Below are 19,520 nucleotides of genomic sequence, written 5' to 3' on the forward strand. Positions count from 1 at the left end.
ATAACTGCAAAGGCTGGAAACTACCAATGTGATCTTTAAGTGTGGTTACATTATCCATCGAGTATCTTTATCTACAAAGCAACTACATCTAGTATACACGTGTAGAAATTAAATGCACATGACAGAGCATGTTTGATTTATCACATTATAGTTTTGGCAGTTTTAGCTTATCACTTTTGGACTGTGTGCTCTGCTGTGAAACTTTTCAAACTATTTCCTGGGCAAACAAGCACCCTGTTGATAAGAATTGCAATATAGCATGTGACCTGCAAGGAAAAATAGCAATAGTTCCTTCAAAATGCATTCAGTTTACTGCAGAGCGAGATAAGAGCAACACTCTTTGTGGAAAGTCCCTGGACTTTCTTTTTAAAATCAACCAACTGGAAAAAATACAAGCCCACAACTTCCAAAGAAGATAAGTACACACACACGTGTGATAAAAACATTTATTTACAGTTTAAAAAAAATAAAAACAAAAACAACATATTGGACTAATGCAGTTTCAAGATCACTTGAAATGTTTGCCTGAGTTAGATTGCTCCATTAAAATCAGCTCCGTCCAAAGATCCTAAGTCTTTCATTTACACCAGTTACACTCAGAAGGCAACATTTTTCAGTCCTCGTGTCATACAGCCTCATGGTGCGCTTTTAAACACAGACCTGTTCCAGAGCTAGTTGCTCATGTCACAGGAAATCCCCCATTAGACACCGTAACCCGGGCAGCCAAAGCTCATGGATCGTCCAGTCTTCCTACCAACAAGCCTCCTCCCTGTTTTGGGTAGAGACCCCATCTGAGCAGTAGGTCTCAGTCTTGCAGAGAGGTTCTGCTTTGGTGACAAAGCTGCCTGTCGGGCCTCGAGGAGTTCTCTGTGAAGAAGAAAATAGGAATACCTTTTAACTGGCATCAATGTCATTTATAGATTACAAGATTTCATAAGTCTGATGTACCAGAGGTCATGACGTTGGTTTGTTTTCAGTAATATATAAAACTGCGCCACCTGCTGGCCCTATTCATGCATTACAGAGCATCCAAAGTCAGCCAAACAGTCTCTTGTCATTTTGCACATCCTAGATTCCTCTCAACTTGTCTTTGTCCCCTTGACCAGCAGAGGAGGTGAGGTCAACACAATGCAACTTTTACAAAATTAAACTTCCTTGCCCGTGGAACAGATCTTGTTTTAAAGTAAGCCATTCAAATGGGATACAGATCTGTCTAGAGAAAAAAAAAGGATATGGACTATTATTTCTCTTTGTGGAGTCTAACAGAAGAACATGCTTGTTGTGGCAAATTCACATGCAGCTGTACAATGTACACAGTGGGACAAGGTCTGCGAACTCTGGCGAGATCATCCTGCAAACTGTTATGTTTGCATAGAATGTAAGATCTAAACTATTCATTTCCCCTTTCAAATCAATTCACAACTTGTGACATGGGTCTTTTAAAATGCAACATGTGCAGAAAAGAACCTCCAGAGGATATCCCTGCGAGTCACAACCCCCGTCAGGCATCATCTCTCCTCTAAATTGGCGTGTTTACACTGATTTATGTGGAACAAACAGTACAATGACAGATACCATCCGGCCCAAAATAGAAAAATGAGAAGAGCCGAGAAATTTCCCTTCATGTGATTTTTTTTTAGTTTCAATAACTCATGTCTGAGAGGTGGAGGTACTTCATAATATAAGTATTTCAGAATAATAGTAAAACTCATGCTAAGGGTATTTAAAAAAAAACAAGAACACGTCTCGTCCTGCATAAACAAACTATGGAAAATGCTTAAAAGCTGGTTTAAGGAGTCACTGCCATCATGACGAACCTTTAACACACACTCTTACTTTTCAAGCATAGCTGTCCTGAACTTCTCTACGTTGAGCTCCCTACGTAGCTGAGCAGCCAGCCTCTCAGTCCTCTTTTCCCTCAAAAGTGGGTGTTTGCAAAGCTCCCTGGCAGATGGCCGCCTCGTCGGTTCTGGATCCAACAATGACTGAAGGAAAAAGAGAAATCTTGACAAGTTATGCCAAAGTAACAAAACATAAAAAGTGACATTTAGAAAAGACGGCAGCTCAAACTCCAATTTCCTTAATTATGATTAATTCTATATCTAAACTGAACACATCAGCGCAGAAAGAGGAGTACCTGAAGTAAGCCTCTGAAGGGGGGCGAGAGCTCCTGTGGCAGCTCTGGGAGTTGCCCCTCTCTAAGACTGTGCCACTGATCTCCATTTTGTGGCAGAGGAGGGGCACCAGCTGCCAGCAGCACAGTAAGGCCAAGAGCAAATATGTCAGCCTTGGGGAGGTGGCTGTAATCCTGGAGAGCAGAGAGACTTCTGAAATGTGAAATGACTTCTAGAAACAAACAAAAAAGAAAAGCAGCAAGGTGTTGGCAACATTTTTACCTCATGCAGAACCTCACTAGCCAGAAAGCGGCTGTCCCCTTCCTCGACTTGAGGACTACTGGTTGAAGTCACATGACCTAAATCCCCTGCAGAAAAAAGACAATTTTTCATGACACAAACAAAAAAAGGCAGCGATTTGTCCAAAATCATAGTCAATACCAATTTTGTAGATGACCCTGGCTGAAGGGCCATCATCATCTTCCTCCTCACTTGCTGCACCTGTGCTGGTATTCTGGCAGATGAAGATATTGCCTAGAAAGCGTAGGAGCAACAGTTTTAAAAGTTTCTTAAACGTTAATAATTCAATGAATGCATTTTCAAAACAAGAAGTGGTCACAGAGACATACTTGGTTTGATATCCAGGTGGACCAGGCCTGAGCTGTGGATGTATTTTAGACCCATTGACACTTGTAAAAGCAGATCTTTCAGTTCAGCCTCTTTAAGCTGTCCACCCTGTGCTTCCATCTTCACGATGACATCACCGAGACTCCCACCTTGACAAATAAAGCGACATACTTCACTGTCTTACATCCCAAAATCTAGAATTGCTTAGTCAAGAATTGCTGCGTCTCTAGATCATGAAACCCACCGTCACAGTATTCATTCTGAATAATCATGTGATCATCCTCTGCCCATGCCGAATAATAACGAACAACGTGTGGGTGGTGCCCAAGAACAGCATGTGCATACACTTCCTTGAGGGCCAGATGCCTGCGGGAACAAAGCAACGTCACCAATACATTTTATAAAGCTAAATAAAGTGGACTGTTCCGTCTTTGGCAGACAGCTATGTAATGCTGACTCACTCATTGGCAGAGCCTGCCAAGGGTCGCCGGGAGCATTTTATGGCATACAGGCAGCCGTCCAGCCTCTTCACACACTTATAAACTGCCCCAAACTCGCCCACACCAATGCATTCAAGCTCCAGGAACTCACTCTCATAGCGTGACAGCATCAAGGATTGGACAGCTCGTCTCTGCCAGATAAACAGACGGAGGGCATAATGGTAAAACCAAAAATATTCCCAAAGAAGGAGCTGACGACACACAGCTCGGTCTAGAGTTTGACTGCAGTGACGACAACCAAGTTTTGTTTTTTTCCCCTTTGATTCATCACCAGATATGGTAATACTTCCTCAAGGAAAGCGTTCTGTGAAGATTCTGACAACTGTGGGGTTTTTTAGCTGGAGATTCCTTTGAGAAATCCCGGAAGCAGAGTTGTCAGCATGTCATTTTGGACAAAACAAGAAGTGAGTAGGCAGCTGAAGATGACAAGGCCTGATGATGAAATTATATCAGCAGCATCTGTGAGGGAGGATTATATTCACTGTGGGCATTGGTAAAAAATTGTAGCACCTTCGGTGGGAGAAAGGCTTCATCATCCTCTTCAGATGATGTGAGGCTGTGTTTCAACCTGAAAGAGATATTATTTATATGTATTTAGACCTTTTTCCTGCTCTGAAAAGATCTGCAAAAGTCACACCTATATGCAAGGGTACATTCAAGGGAATACTGCAGAAATACTCTTATTGCATTTCAAATCAACCCCATAATACAACCAAGATAGAATCATTTCTCTGTAATATGAGATGCACTAAATTACACATTTTATAAACATCAGTGCCTCACCTTTGAATAATAACACTTAAAATTTATGGAAAAACTAAAGTGTAGTTACCTGTGCCCATAATCCTCATCATCATCACTCCTACAGCTGTCCTGCCAATGCTGCTCGCTGTTCCTGCGCACTGTTTCCGGGGTAAAAGGATTCACATTTACAGAAGGTACCTGAATAAGGTTCTTAGCAACAGAGGCAAAACGCAGGCTCCTCTGATGGCGACTTATCTTAATGCCAGAGGGAGGGTGGGACGACTTCGACAACAAACTCTATGGGTGGAAGAAGAAAAGACAAAATTCATCCAACACAGCCACAAAGGGGCTCACAGAAGACATTCAATCCTAGTCATGCTCCACCTTCGGTGTGCTGGGAGAGTCACACAGCCTCAGCTTCCTCCAGGAAGCATAAGGTATGGGGCTAGTGCACTGTAAAGGGGAAGGTGAGGGGTTGCATCTGCCGTGCTGGCGTTGCACTCTGGGTGTTCTGCAAGCCAAGCTGGGACTGCGGAACCTGGGGCTGGGGAGTCGAGTGATGCTATCATCCGAAGTGTTGTCACTGCTGCCTCCCTCCTCTCCACAGCTAGAAAAGTCCAGCTGCTGGTTGATCCCATCATATAACGTTGCCATGCCTGGGGCCTGAGTTTTGGGAGAGGTTTCCTTTATAATGCTAGATCCTAAACCTGACAGCACAAACCCTGAAGTGTTTTCATGTGAGCATTGATGCCATATTGAAAGCTATTTGGGAAGATTATGCATGCAACAGGTCTCCCAGCATCTCAGCTAGTGGGTCTACATGTGTACACTTTGAGAAACAGAAACTTTTTCTCCCCGTATGCCTCCAAAAAAACAGAATGTGAAACCAGCTATTAGTCAATATATTTTGACTAATTTGTGTTTTTATATTTAAGTACACTATTTTAGCAGCAGTGCTGATGAAAAAAAGTAACAAACCAGCCCAGTTATGGTGCTGAATTTGCTTTACATGCAATACTATTCTGAAGTCTTGAGCCAACACTCATTAATTAATGTACACTGTCCAGTACACAAAGAGTGAATGAGCTTTAAAGCCAATATTTCATATAACCAACATTTGAACCTTTTCAAACAAGCTTTTTTTTGTAATTGCATTAAGTAGTCTTCAGGAATAGTTCTCTGGGTTTCTTGAAGGACATTTTAAAGCTCCTCTTTGGATGTTGACTGGATTCATCCAATTCATTTCTATTCGTTTCTGATGAGGCTTCAGCCACCAGTAGATGGATCAGGTGAAGGGATCGTGTTGGTGCAAAAATACAAGTTCATGGGTGTCAGACTGTTATCTTTGGCATTTTTTTTCACAGATACAACTAAATAAATGGGAATAATCTGTCTGCAAAAACAGCTGCTCATAGCAAAGTGTCTGAAAAACTATTTTGAAAAAGGTTATATGCAATGTTGTCTCTGTGGACACAAGACTGGGGGTTATCCCTTACGTTAGATGCCTTATACGAAAGAAACGCAATCCACTGAAAATGGTGAAAAAGGATTGGGCTGAAAATAAGAGTAAAAGCAGCCATGTCACAAGAAAATAAATTGAATGACCTTCAGAAAGCCTGGACAAATATTACCCAAGACAACAAAAAAGTGTGGCTCATTTGAAGAAAATATAAATAAATGAGAGATGGCACAAAACGTTTACAGTATACTGGAAATTTAATTTAGACGTTTACTCACGAACAGGTTCCCTTCCGCATCACCACCAACAACGCGTTTGAATTTCGCGCCATATATGTAAAAGACTTCCTGTTTAAATAAATTACACCACCGGGTCAGGAAGTCTCGGCCTCTGATTGGTCGACTTGCTCCGTAAAGTCGTTTCCGATTGGATAAACGATCTTGCACCGGGATTCAGCAGAAAGACACGAACAATAAAATATGTATGAAAAGTGATGGATTCGGACAAAAAAAGGTGCAAATTCACATTTAAAGTGGTTTTGAAGAACATTGAAGCAATCCAAACCACTATATTAGAGACACATTTGAGACAAACATGGAGTGTGAAATCCGTTATATGTGTTAAAATGCAAAATAAACTGCCCCAAACAAAATTAGGTCACTGTATAAAATAGTAATATAGACACGTGGGCGGAAGTCATCTACGTCATCACAACAGTGAGACAGGAGGAGGGAAAGGAGTCCGTCAGTGGATGTGACACGCTTACAAATACGTAGAAAACAACCCCACCAGCAGCAGGAAATCATGATCCGGCTCCAGCAGCGTGTTTAGCTCGCTCAAAACAATCGCACACCAGAGCTTTGTGTCATTTCTCTCCGCCTCTGTGTCGTCGGAGGCTGCAGCACGATGGTGGAGCAATCGGATCGAGCTCCGCTTTTGGACTGGGAGGAGATCCCACCGCCCGATCCGAACCAAGCGGCCCAGCCACCGCCTCGAGATGAAGGCACCGTGGGGGAGAAAAGTTCGCAGTCAGCGGGGAAGCGTCCACCGACAGACACTGCGGCTGGTGCTGGGTGGAGCAGCAGCACCGCCGCCACCACCATCACTACCGCTATCACCTGCAGTCCGACACGGAGCGTAACAGCTGTAGTTGCAGGCGGGGACAGAAGCCCGAGCCGTCCGCGAACGGAGTTCTCCGGGCACGGGTGTGATCGCCCGGAGCCTCTCGGTTCAGATCGTATCGTTCCCTTCCCCAGCATCACAGGAAGGGATCAGTGGGAAGAAAAAGATCAGATCGTGGCTGTGTTTGTGGTTACTTTTGATACAAGATCAGGTGACTGCAGCGATTATCTTATCTTCCTTTTTTCTCATGTACACATTCCTCTGCACGGACTGGTAATGATTAACATGTGATGTCTTCTGACTTCTATGCGATTTAATCCATTATATTGAGCAGTCTTATCATAGATTTCCAATGTTAAAATCGTAGTGGAATGATAATCTGCCTGTTTGCCAAAAGAAAGAAAAAAAAAACATCCAAACTATCCAAGATTTTCCTAACTAAACCCTGGTTGCCTAAAGGTGAATTAATCCTATTAAAGGCTATATAAAATTCAGCTGAAACGTCTGTAGTTTTAAAACAAACCAGATATAAAGCTGAGTCAGTCCTTTCATGTAGTCCCTGACCTCTTGCTGCTACATGTCTGGTATCCAGAATTTGAGGAAGTAGGCAGGATGAAAGTAGTGTAAGTATGGGGGAAGTGGTTTATATTATGTGTGTTTGTCTGAATTGTAGGGAACATGGTAGAGTGGTGCCTGCCTCATGACATCAACCTCGACGGAGTTGAATTCAAGTCAATGGCCAGCGGTTCCCATCGGATCACAAATGACTTCATGTACGTAACTGTACTCCCTGTCCCCGGCAGAAATCCAGTGTCTCTGTATTTATTCGTGCTGTTTTACTCTTGGCCTCTGGATAGATATTTCCGTAAAGGCAGTTACTTCGGCCTGGCCTGTTTCGCAAACATGCCTGTGGAGAGTGAGCTGGAGCGAGGAGCGAGGATGAAGTCTGTGGGAATTCTGTCTCCTTCCTACACTCTGCTTTACCGTTACATGCATTTTCTGGAGAATCAAGTCAGGTAAGACAAGCTGTGTGTGTTGTTGCTTTTTATTTTGAGCCTCAAGGTTTCCGTTTTTACACCAGCCTGTTTGAATTTGTTGTTTATTTCTCACCCACCTCTCTTCGCACGTTTCTTTGTTACATGCCTGCTCCCTATCCTTGCTTCTTTGTCTAAATTGTTCTCATCAATTAAACATGAACTCGGAGTCCCAGTTAGTTGCAGTTTTTGTCACAAGAACCCACTGACATGCAGATTTTTTATGGTGTCCAAACAAAGAGCTTGAAGAAATCTCGAGTCTCTCTTCTGTAGACTTGTACCGCTGCTCATTTCAACCCTAACTCTCAGTCACTAGATGTAGATATGATAAAGCTCTAGTTTCAAGTTACAAAACAAGCAAAGAATGCCTTAATCTTAATAGACTAGTTTACAGTTTATGAGCTGTTCCGTCAGTGGCAAACAGGCACCTAAATAGTGGAAGGAATCACTTGTGTCAGTGTTGAATGATTGAGTTAGTCAAACTAACTAAGAAAATTATTATTTATGTGATACAATAGACCTCAAACTCCAGGATGCACTTTAAGGACAAATGAGAGTTACTAGCCAAGAACAATCTGAAATTAACTGAATAATGATTGATGATGCTGAATAAACAGTGAAAACTCCACGCAGGCCCACTGCCAGACAAATGAACAGGCTTACGGAGCAAAGGCTTACAGAGGCCACAAAGATACTGTATTTACCAGAAAGAGACTTAAAACAACCAAATCAAGATGCAAAAAAGATGGAAATGAAGAAATGATGAGAGACAAATTAGCCGAAGAAAAGTAGATAAAAAAACCTACAAATAGATACGGAATTATCATACTTTTACATGTGATGGCCTGAAGGAGATGCAGAATGGCCACAAGAACATGAAAAATTGCCAAAAATGTGTGACAAAACCAGAACTTGAAATGCAAAATAATCAGAAAAATACATGAAATGGCTAGAAAAAAAAACAAATTTACTTAAATGAGACAAATAACTTGCATAAAGAGATTCAGAGAGACACATGTGAGCCACAAAATGGCACAAGCAGACTCAAAACTACTAAAATTGGGCTACAAAATAAAAAAGAAAAAACAGAAACAACCATAAAAACATACAACGTAACCACAAAGAGACAGACATGCAATAGTGGTCACAAAAGGTGCCAAAGGGATGTAGATAGATGTTAAGGGGCCAATATGTGAGTCAAACTGAGCTAAATGAAAATAAATGGCCTCAAATACACGCACTGAGTCAAAAAAGGAAGGAAAATTACAAAAATGAAAGTGAGCAGAGATGCAAAACAACCATGATTGGATGTGAAATGTGCAGAATGGAACAAACTACCATTAACATATGCAAAATATCTGCCAAATGCATAGATACACAGTACAAGTGACACCTGCATGATTTCTAGTTGAAAGGCTTTTCTTTGGTCTGAGTGTCTCTGAAGGGCTTTTCTTACATCTGTGCTCAAGGGTCTGTTGTTTGTATAATACAGAGTGTTTCAGATAATAATTTAAAATGCAAGCTACAGCAGTTTAGCTTTGAACAAACATTTAGCAGGATGTGGATTGTAGAGAGATGTTTAATATGTAATAAGCTCAAAACTGAATAAGACTTATTTTATAAAAGCAAGATTGATCTATTCAGTAATGCAAAGGTACAAGACTTGAGTGACTCGGTTGTTTATTTCCTTCTTGTAGACACCAGCTGCAGTGTCCAGGCCAGTATTCTCCACTGGAAGCTTTTTACGAGGATAAGAAGGCTGTTCTCCCCCCAACGGGAAACGGCCTGGTCACCGCTTGTCCGACTTGGAGTGTCACCAATATAAACCGCTGCATGCACCCAGAAATGAAGGTGAGAAGGCACCAGAACCCATTCATACCACTGAAGACCATAAAAAGGCCTCATTGGTCACCGCTTCATCCCTGCAGATCACACACCCGGCCGGCTGCATGTCTCAGTTCATCCAGTTCTTCGGGGAGCAGATTATGGTGCTGTGGAAGTTTGCGTTGCTCCGGAAACGTCTCCTCATCTTCTCCCCCCCGCCTGTTGGTGTGGTCTGCTACAGGGGTGAGCAGCTTCAGCTTGTACACTTGCTTCCACCCTTTTCTTCGATATTAGTGTGCAGGACGTAGCAGTCGACTCCATGGAGACGTCTTGTTCAATATTTTCCTCTGTTCCCTCAGTGTACTGCTGTTGCTGCCTGGCTAATGTTTCTATACCTGGTATTGGGGTTTCTGTGCCTGAACTACGGCCTTTCTTCTACGTCAACATAGCGGACATCAGTGCCCTGGAAACAGAGCTGTCATACGTTGCCTGTGAGTGACCATGAAAGGTTCATTTACTTTTATTTCCCAATAGAAATTATATAAGTATATATGAAAATGTGCTCATGTGTTTCAAGGTACCACAGAGAAGATTTTTGAGGAAAAGAAGAAGCTGTATGACGTCTACATCGATAATCAGAACGTGAAGACTCACAGAAGCCATTTGCAGCCTTTGCTCAGACTCAATGCAGCGGATAAGGAGAAGTACAGAAAACTGAGTGAACAGAGGTACATTAACACTCAGTCCGAATCCCATTCTCAGCACCACATAGTCAATTTGTGCATTAAGTGAATAAACAGCAGAAAATATCATTTAAATTCCCCACGAGTGTATCCAGTTTCAGTTCAGTTAAGTTTTATTTATATAGAGGCAAAAGTCATCTGACGGCCCTGTAAAGATACTGTTAAATTCAATAATGTTACATATATACAGTATATATATATATAAACATGAGAAAAGATAAACGAGTCCTCTTCACTGTAAAATAAATAGAGCCTGATTTAAGTATTGTGATGCCTTAGCGATTGCATCGACTTATGAATCAGAAATGAAAGGAATTAAATGATTTTTTTTGTGTACTGAGCTGAAATGACCTGAGGTTATGATTCTAACAATTAAAAAAAATGCAAGTGTGTTTTGAAATTTGCTGAAATATGCAGTCACAATAACTTGGCTAAATAATGATAGAAAAGGACTTTTTTTGTCCCAGGCAAATGCTTCTGTACTCTCAGGAGGTGGATGAAGACTGCACATCAAATGAAGAGGATCTTTTCATTCTGTGAGTCCTTGACTAACTGGAAATTCTTCACGATGATTTCAGCAGTTATTTTAATGCATCCTGCTGCTCTTGTCTTTAACGTTGTCCCAGGTTCTTCATGGAGCTTAATAATCGCATCTTTCAGACCCTGTCGGAGGTGGCAGGTAGCACCGATCCCATCCTCACCGCTGAGCATGTGAGGGCCATGGGGCTGGATCCCCAGGCTGACCGCTCCTTCCTTGTCGACCTGCTGGAGGTGTATGGCATCGATGTCACGATCGTCATTGACAATCTTTGCTGTCCCTGAGCTCTCGTGCTCTGGGGAAACGTGGAAGCCACCCACAGGATTATTTGTGCCTACAAGGCCCACACACAAAGACACTGAAGACACTGCCTCCATCATGGATCCTCATCGATGTCTGCTGCCCCCCCCTTGGGTGTCCCTTCCCCCTTTGAGTGTCTCCTCTACTTTTGGAGACACCCCACAGTGCACTGGGTCACAGTGGCTGATAAACAACCGGTTAGCAGACGGTGCTGCGGAGCAGCTCTTACAGCTCTGACATTCACATTTTCACCCACTGAGTACTGTCTTTGTCAGAAATATTGTGTTTGACTTTACCTCTGGCTAATGTTGTCAGGACTGCAGCACTAGATAAAAATCTAAAAAGTCTTCGCCATAGGATGATTGATTGGTTGACTGACACTTTCACACTCAAGCAGCTTTAGTGTTGTTAGAAGAATAGCTGTGTTTGGAAAGGCTCTACCACAGGAAACAAATGTATGCGCTCCAATGACCTGTTGCTGGAAAATCAGACGCACTCAAAACTTCTGCCGTAACCCTGTACTTGTATGTTTTTCCTTGCTCTGGTAAATCTACTCCTAAGACATGGTAAAATGAAAGCTTTCTGACCACTTTATTTGCCTTTAACAAAAGAAAAGAAAAGGAAAAAGGAAGCAATATTAGCGATGTGTTGACGGTATCATCTTTATCTTATAAGAGTATGTTCAGCCTCACACAGTTCAGTTCTTACTGTTTCTTTTATAAAGTTAAGCAAGAGTTTTTCTTATATTATTATTATTAATAATATTAACTAACATGAAACTGAACAAGAGGGGGAAGCCTGTTTTAAACACAAAGCTTTATGCACTTTCAACATAAGCTGGATCTGATCTTGTTTCTTTGTGTTTCTCATAATGTGGGCCATGGGGGCATTTTTATATGTCCTTTGTTATTATTGGTGGAGGACGTATAGTAGTGAATGTGATTCTGTAACACTAATCGTGAATGCTGCACCCTGTCTGCCACAGAACTGTTTTCTGATGCACACAGTCATGCTTTACTGTAACTTTTTACATGCTGTGTTTATGATTTACTGTGAGCCAAGCGGTATTTACGGTGTGGAGACCGGCTGTTGGCGTTTACGGAGCCTAATCCTTTTTAATGAAGAGTCCTCGATGGATCCGTTTGTAGCTGATCAACAAGTAGGCTACAAAAAGATCCGCTCTGCTTGTCTGTGTGGAGAAAGAGCTTTTTGTTTGATTTATTCCTTTTTTTTTTTTTATGAGATCTGTTGATGTCCTGAAGAGCTGAAGCAGGAGCTCCAGCTCCTCCTCTAAGGGCAGATTCAGTGAAAAGAGCCCATCTGTTCCAGCTGAAGGTTTCCCTCAGGCCTTTCATCACAGTCTCATTGAGTAAATCCTGCTTTAGAAATGGGCCAACAGTGTGTGGTGAATGCTGCTGGCAGAGTGCTTTTAGTTCCTCCATCATGTTGCCAATCACATTGATAATTCCATGCTGGAACACATGAGGCTGATTTCTTTTTTTTGCCTTGCCTTCAGTAAATTTGAAGAAGTGCTTCTCAGCTTTAACATGCCCCACTCCTTACGAAACAAGCTCAAAGTATTTTTCTAAACATGCTTTCTCAATTCAATGGTCAATATTTAGTATCCATAACCATGTTTTTTTACATTGTCGTATTCCAAAAACAGTGATGTGGGGCAAATCCCCAGGTTGAAACTACTGATTTAGGGACTGTTATACAATGTGTACAGATGTACGATATGCACAGATCAAGCTGTTTATAGCTTGGTCTGTACTTGGATGTGACCCTTCTTGGTTTGTGAAAAGGAAAAAAAACAAATGTATGAATAAAATGCACTAAGTGTTATATATATATATGTATGAAAGAAAAGGGCAGTTAAGCTTTATTCTTACAATGGGGCCTTAAAAAAAATGGGACTTTCTCAAACTTACAACAAAGAAACATGTATCATTTCTGTTTTTAGATCAGCTTTATTTGCTAAAAGATTAATTAAGTTGTCCTTCACACTTCTGTATGATCTTAATGTCTGTGTGGACCTGGTCCACAGATGTAATCTCTTTCCTCTAACAGCGTTTGCTTTCCAGGTGTTCGTTAAATGTGAATGTTCACACGCCACTGTATAAAATGCCTTCTTTGTGGAAACCTTCACAAATGTGTACCAGCATTCGCTAAACTAATTGTTTGTACAGCGTGTCACTCTACTGAATGTCAAAGACAGCTAAAGTATTGCACACATGCCGCAACTCTTCTAAGTGGTGTTACAGTTTTCTTCTTGATTGTATTGTAAATCAGAATATCCACAAAATAGCAGACGAGTCTTCACCTCTACTAATGTGAAACACTGTAAGTGATGTCAGTTATGTACACAACCCAATAGCATGAGCAACTGTCAGTTTCACTGTACTGCCATTGTAAAACAATAAAATGTTGATACTGTTTAAGTGTTACCTAATCCCCTGCTGCTCCCTGAACACTTTTTTTTAAAACTGCACAACAGCTTTCAGGACCATCTGGATGCAGCAGAACAGTCATGCACATCTGGCACTTTTAAGTATTCATGAAATCAAATTCTATATATATATATATATTTTTTTTTTCCAATCATGCCGTGCACTTTAGGTCATGTTAATGTCAGTATCTGGACTAAAAATGATGGAAAAGTTCAACCTAAAAGATGTTTTCAGAGGCAAATCTAACAAAAACAATTAAAAAAATGTCGCTGACTCATCTTGTAACCAGAGGTGCACGTTAAGGGCGTTAAAGCGTGCAATGAGTTGAGATTTTCTTGATCTTCAAATCCCGGCAAAGCCGATGTGGCCTACCAGATGACTGCTAACAAAATTGTAAGGGCCAGCATTTTTATATTGAAAAAAATATGTAAAACCACCTCCTGTATGATAAAAATGCTCTCCTGAAAGTCACATTCTGCTTATTATGTTAGGACTGACACTTGATGTGTAAGGAGCATTTTACTGATAAAGCTGGTATGTTTTTTAAAGGGTGACTGACTTTGAAGGCTTAGATCCTTCATCAAGACCAATTAGACGCTGCCTGTGAACAGCTGTATTGATTAAATCGGTGGCTTGATTTAATCCGAACCCTTTGTAAAGCTTAATGATTTTCAGGGCTTAAGTATGATGTTCCAAATTCAAGAGTGTTTGAGGAAAGTTAATACTCAGGGAGGAACGTAGGGATGTTAGATACCTCCCAGTTGCATTGTGGGAACTTCTCTGAGTCCTCCTGCTTTATAGAAATAAATCAGTAATTCACAGTTCAACACAGAACAATCACAGGTTATGTGAACAAAGAGGGTTTTAGAGGCAGATATTATCAATATTGCCCCACAACAAGTTCTGGTCATACCAGAAGACAAATGCTGGCGTTTCGATGAGGAGTTTATCACGTTTTCTCTTCCACCCAAAGTCCAAACACATGGATGCCCTGGTAAATTTTCAATTAAAACTGGCCTGATGGTTGTCTTTCTATCAATCACTGTGATGGGCTGGTGACCTGTTCGCCCATTACCAAACCCTCCAGTTCAGAGAACAACACAAGTGGAGCTAAAGAATAAATAGACGATTTGTACGCAGGTCTTATTATACGCTGTAACAACTAAACTCAGCTGTTGAATAAATAGAACTGAAAACTCACATTCCACCCCTGAAATTAACTCTCAGGATATTTCCAGCATACATTTTCCACCCAATGATAAAACGAAATCAGCACCTTTATCTATTAATGCTTTCCTAAGCAGCCAAATATGACCAGGGACCTGCATCATTGCCACCAGCTTAATCCTTCAGATTTGCTGTCCCCACCATCTGTCAGATCAGACTCAGCCTTGCCAAGCAGTGAGCCAAAAATCCTGATCCAAGCTGCTGGAACACGTTCAGATTGCATCCTTCTTCTTTAAATTTTAATTTAATTGATCAACAAACACCTAAACCTTCCACACTCCAGTCTCTTTTAACAACCTTTCTGTCAGTGAGCACAACTTCTCATCATTTTTAACAAGTTTAAAAAAAGGCTTCAGCTTTTACTCATCTAAACTAGCCGTCTGCTTAAGGCTTTTAGAAACGCCACTAGTTCAATGAAGGTTGCATTCAGCTGACAGACATTACCTTTATTGACCAAGTTCAAATGTGATGACAATAAGTAAACCATTCAGTAAACTAAACATCCGTCTGTAAGACATCCTGCAAATGGGTTACATGCTTAGAAAAAGCATCCTTGGTCCTCTAATATACAAGAATATTATGTAATTTCCTTTGCACTTGATTAAAATAACTCCAACTTAATATTTAATGTATACACAGTAAAAAAAAAAAAACGGCTCAGACCGACTTCTGGGGAAGTAAAAATCCTCTCAAGATGAATTCTGGGCATGATGGCTTCTGAAATCAGTTTTTGACCTGTTGTCTTCTTTCTGGCTTTTTGTTTATCCATCACTGTGGCTGTGAGAGGAGCTGCTCTCTGCGCTCTGCACTGATGAAGAAGCGTAGTTTCCTTGGCAACAGCCTTATCTCTACAGGCATGGCCTCAAACTCCTCATTGTCGATATTGTAGAAGCCAGAGGCACCCTGCAGGATAAAGTCGAGACAAAACCTGAAAAACTGAGCTTTAAAGAGCAGAATAACCAACAAAAAATCCACAAAAGAGTGTGATTTGATCTGCCACCATCCAGGGAATTTAAAGCAAAAATCATTTAAAGGACTTCTTACCTCTGGCAGCTTTAATTGACACGCACTAGCTTCCAGTTTTGTGGAGTTTTTAGTGAACAATGTTGGGTCCTCTTCTTTTTTACTCCTAAGATGAAGAACGTTTGTAATAATCAATGTAAATTTGAAATAATTTAGAATTCTTTGTAAGTGCTATTTCTGTAAAGAAGTCTAATAAAAGCAGCAAATACAAACCCAACAGTGATGAACTCGCTCACAGTGAAGTCGTCAGGCTCTGCACAGATCATCAGCGAGTCGTTCAAGCGCTGAAAAATTTAACCGAAAAGAGGGCAAAAATCAGAAAATAAGCTGCATGAAGCCCAAAGTGAGAGCGTCATGAATTTATTAGAACAGTGACAGGCTTTTACGATATTAAAATAAGGTTAAAAGATCTCCTGAACTGACCCTCTCCACTGGGTTTTTGTTGTGCGTTTGAATGTAGAGCTCCAATGATGTCAGCTGCTGCTCCTCCCACTTCTCCGGCTCCTCCACCTTTGGAGGCTCTGAGCAAACACACGCACCCAAAATAGGATTAAAAACAATACTGTGTGTGTTGTTATTCTACGTTCCCAAACTTCCAGCACCAATACAATTACACACACTCACCTTCAACTGGTGGATTCCAGTGGTTCTTCAGCCTGCGGATGATGCGGTACAGCAGGTTTGGCCTGGGGGGCTTCTGAGGAGGCAGGTCAGGTGGCCGAAGGCTGGGAGCCAAGTATGATACTGAGATGTCCCGGACCAGAGGCCACTCCTAGAAAAATATGCACAAAAGTACATTTAAGTACATTAGCATCCAATAATATACAGCCTAAAGATTATGGCCGAAAGCTGAATTTTCACAAACAACAATCTCCTGGCAGCCTTCCTCTCATGTCTTGATTGCAACAACCGTGTTGTTATTCGCGTAATGATCTTTATGTTGGTTTGCACTGTCGCCTCACAGCAGGAGGGTTCCAGGTTCGATTCCCGGCTGGGGCTTTTCTGTATGGAGTTAGCATGTTCTCTCTGTGTACTCCGGCTTCCTCCCACCACCCAAAAACATGCATCTTAGGTAAACTGGCGACTATAAATTGTCCCTTGGAGTGAGTGTGTGTGGTTGTTTGTCTTGTTTGTCTCTGTGTGGCCCTGTGATGGACTGGCGACCTGTCCAGGGTGTACCTGCCTCTCACCCAATGACTGCTGGGATAGGCTCCAGCCCCCCCGCGACCCTAAATTGGATTAAGCGGGTATAGAAAAAGGATGGATGGATGGATGGATGGATGAGCTTTATGTTTTCCAAATCTCTCCCTTTACACAACCTGCTCTTTTTCTATGCATTAAGTGTCAGGTGATCAGAAGAAACTGTAAAATTAAACTGTAAAATAACCATTTTATGCCCGTGTAGGCGGAGCCTGAAGAGGAAAGCCTGAGTTGACACAAAAAAAACAATAAATCAGATCTGTAAATCAGAACTTTCAATATAAAGTTCATAGCTTGATAAGTTGTCATGTCACCGTCATGTTAAAGGAATCTTACCCTCAGAGTGCTAAACCAATGGGCTGCATTCGTCTTCAGTGGTCCAAGGTACCAATATCTGTGTGGAAATTTTACGGTTAACTCTTATTATTTGCTATTAGAGCTGCAGAATATCTGAAAAACATACAACAGGTAACATTATAGCTGAATATTTTGACATACTTTTATATAAACAAACACTTCAGCATATGATGATAATCTCACTTGTATTAATAAGGGCTGCATTCCACTTATGCACCTCAACATGTTAGTTAGTTGTATAACGTGACCAAAAGCAGAACTTCTTCTTAGGGGAATGCGGCCTTCATTACAGTGCCTGTGCTTGTTGTATTTCGAGTCAACATTTCTTGGCAATATTGTCCTTACAATGAATGTTCTACATTTTGTGCAGCCCTATTTACTACTAATCCTGTAGTTATCATTACAGTGTGAGTAATCTTACTTGCTGATGGTTGCTGCCACATCTCTAAAAGCACCCCAACGCAGTCCCATGAGAGCAAAGACCGGCTGCTCCGTTTCTCCCTACAAGAACCAAACCAACAGATACACTTCAGGTTCAATTTATTTCTGAGACTTAAAACACAAATGATCAGTTCGATGTAAAAGCGCAGCAATAAGCATCAAAGAGAGTAGAGTAAGAAGTAGTAAGTGGAAATTTAGTGAAAGCAAACAGTGAAAGAAGAAGCCAACAGTAAATATGACGGATAAATCATGCTTTTTATGTCTATCGGGCTACGTGGAGCAAACCAAACCAGTTTCTCACTTTGATTTGTAGCACATCCAGAGGGACAGTCTCTCCTTTCAGAATGGACAGTGTGGCAGATGTGATGTCCCTGAAATATATATTTGCCGTATTAAACAGTGCCGCTTATCATGGAATTCTCTGTGAGGCTCAGGTATGATATTCACAGGTAACTTACTTGACCTTGTTGTCACTGTTGAGGTGAAGACTTGGACTCAAGGAATTATGAGAACCGAGCGGAATGAATCCAATCGGAGTATTGCTGAAGGTGTCCTGTTATCAGAAAACTTACTTGTACTCTCATCTTACACTTGCTGATAAACTAAATACCAGCAATGTTAATCAATGAATGACAGATTAAAAACACTCCTGTATTGAACCTACTTGATCTGGCCTTCGAAGTAAACCTGTGATGACTTCCTGCAACGTGCCATCTCCTCCAGCCACGATCAACATGTCCGTTTGTTCCATAAACTCCATAAGTTTTTTTGCCTGGCCTTCATAGTCTGTCTGTGGAAGAATGCATGAACGTGTCAAGTATGACGAACACCCTCAGAGGAACTAAGAAAACGAACACATATCAGTATCAAATTAAGATAATTAACCTTACCTTGACTACTGTAATCTCCACACCAGCCAGATGCAAAATAGGAGCAGCATTCTTTTCAAATAAGTTGTTAGCTTTCCTATGGAAACGTGAAACAGAAAAGTGGATTTATTAGTTTTTGAGAAAAGCGGGATTTTGTAGGTTCCAGTAACAGCTTTGACTTCTTCTTACCCACTGCAAGCTGCAGGGTTCAATATCACGGTTGCTTTCTTCAGCAGCTCCTGTGGTGCAATCTGTTGACGCCCAAATTCCTACCAGAGTAATGATGATTAGAACGACATATTATTAAAAACGTGTTCGTCTTTGGTTGAGAATGTGTGAGGAAAATCTTACCCTGGCCAGCTGACAAGCCTCCCTGCGCAGAATATTGTCACTAATGAAGTACAAGAACAAAAATATGAGACAAACGAACAGATATTCATTATATCCAGTGGTAATTTCTAACAGCTGATAAACCCACCAGTGTTTACCGTACAGCCAGTATCCTCCGTAGGACAGGACGCACACTGCAAATGTGGACTTCTTCCAGTGATTCCGAAGAGTCCGAAACACTTTCACAACCCGAGCCATGACTATAACACCCCCAACCCCTCTATTTTAGTGCCGTGTCACATTTACAGCCATACAGGCAATTTAAAATCATGAATGAGAGATTTATACCACAGCGGTCACACATTCAACGCTACATGGGTATTGTGGTGTAACATTAAATCAGTCCGGACCAAAACAAGACCGAACAGATGTTAGTACCGCCTCCGTTGGACTGACACATTTTAAAGCGACATGAATATTTATCAAATAAAACAAACAAACAAACAAAAACAACAACAACAGAGAATTTATCAAATTTTATCATCATCTAAATTATCTCTTAAACTAATCTCGTAGACTTTTCTTGTAAACTACAATTCCCACCAGGTTCCCATCATG

At 41.2% G+C, this 19,520-nt stretch overlaps 3 protein-coding genes across 3 annotated transcripts; 1 reads left to right on the top strand and 2 right to left on the bottom strand.

The window, feature by feature from the left end:
- Positions 1-484: 484 nt before the first annotated feature.
- On the bottom strand, positions 485-6,158 carry wee2 (WEE2 oocyte meiosis inhibiting kinase). Its single transcript, XM_072385406.1, has 11 exons — positions 4,370-6,158; positions 4,074-4,282; positions 3,752-3,809; positions 3,203-3,372; positions 2,986-3,107; positions 2,744-2,890; positions 2,556-2,648; positions 2,397-2,482; positions 2,138-2,308; positions 1,837-1,985; positions 485-867 (listed from the first exon to the last, which is right to left on the bottom strand). The coding sequence occupies exons 1-11, from the start codon at positions 4,637-4,639 to the stop codon at positions 702-704; spliced, it is 1,641 nt and encodes a 546-aa protein (XP_072241507.1). The 5' UTR covers positions 4,640-6,158; the 3' UTR covers positions 485-701.
- Positions 6,159-6,181: 23 nt separating this feature from the next.
- dennd11 (DENN domain containing 11) lies at positions 6,182-13,457 on the top strand. The gene is made up of 9 exons (XM_072385407.1): positions 6,182-6,777; positions 7,240-7,339; positions 7,424-7,582; positions 9,298-9,451; positions 9,529-9,667; positions 9,784-9,915; positions 10,002-10,152; positions 10,635-10,703; positions 10,794-13,457. Exons 1-9 carry the CDS (start codon positions 6,351-6,353, stop codon positions 10,987-10,989), a joined length of 1,527 nt encoding a protein of 508 aa, XP_072241508.1. The 5' UTR covers positions 6,182-6,350; the 3' UTR covers positions 10,990-13,457.
- Positions 13,458-15,114: 1,657 nt separating this feature from the next.
- Positions 15,115-19,378, bottom strand: agk (acylglycerol kinase). The gene is made up of 14 exons (XM_072385408.1): positions 19,051-19,378; positions 18,924-18,963; positions 18,762-18,841; positions 18,594-18,669; positions 18,368-18,493; positions 18,162-18,256; positions 18,005-18,074; positions 17,684-17,763; positions 17,242-17,299; positions 16,330-16,477; positions 16,129-16,226; positions 15,919-15,989; positions 15,727-15,811; positions 15,115-15,585 (listed from the first exon to the last, which is right to left on the bottom strand). The coding sequence occupies exons 1-14, from the start codon at positions 19,158-19,160 to the stop codon at positions 15,451-15,453; spliced, it is 1,272 nt and encodes a 423-aa protein (XP_072241509.1). The 5' UTR covers positions 19,161-19,378; the 3' UTR covers positions 15,115-15,450.
- Between the last annotated feature and the right edge of the window lie 142 nt (positions 19,379-19,520).

The sequence above is a fragment of the Leuresthes tenuis genome, unplaced genomic scaffold (assembly GCF_036924035.1).
Source record: "Leuresthes tenuis unplaced genomic scaffold, fLeuTen1.0.hap1 SCAF_5, whole genome shotgun sequence".
NCBI classification, from domain to species: domain Eukaryota; kingdom Metazoa; phylum Chordata; class Actinopteri; order Atheriniformes; family Atherinopsidae; genus Leuresthes; species Leuresthes tenuis.

Excerpts from the sequence above, each read along its gene's own strand:
- agk (XM_072385408.1), bottom strand. The coding sequence starts at position 19,160 with ATGGCTCGGGTTGTGAAAGTGTTTCGGACTCTTCGGAATCACTGGAAG. Across the intron at positions 18,964-19,050 it reads TGGCTGTACGGTAAACACTG|TGACAATATTCTGCGCAGGG; the intron begins GTGGGTTTATCA and ends GTACTTCATTAG. Across the intron at positions 15,990-16,128 it reads ACAAAAACCCAGTGGAGAGG|CGCTTGAACGACTCGCTGAT; the intron begins GTCAGTTCAGGA and ends TAAATTTTTCAG.
- wee2 (XM_072385406.1), bottom strand. The coding sequence starts at position 4,639 with ATGGCAACGTTATATGATGGGATCAACCAGCAGCTGGACTTTTCTAGC. Across the intron at positions 3,810-4,073 it reads GATGAGGATTATGGGCACAG|GTTGAAACACAGCCTCACAT; the intron begins GTAACTACACTT and ends TATCTCTTTCAG. Across the intron at positions 1,986-2,137 it reads CCTTCAGAGGCTTACTTCAG|TCATTGTTGGATCCAGAACC; the intron begins GTACTCCTCTTT and ends TTTTTCCTTCAG.
- dennd11 (XM_072385407.1), top strand. The coding sequence starts at position 6,351 with ATGGTGGAGCAATCGGATCGAGCTCCGCTTTTGGACTGGGAGGAGATC. Across the intron at positions 6,778-7,239 it reads TACTTTTGATACAAGATCAG|GGAACATGGTAGAGTGGTGC; the intron begins GTGACTGCAGCG and ends TCTGAATTGTAG. Across the intron at positions 10,704-10,793 it reads GAAGAGGATCTTTTCATTCT|GTTCTTCATGGAGCTTAATA; the intron begins GTGAGTCCTTGA and ends ACGTTGTCCCAG.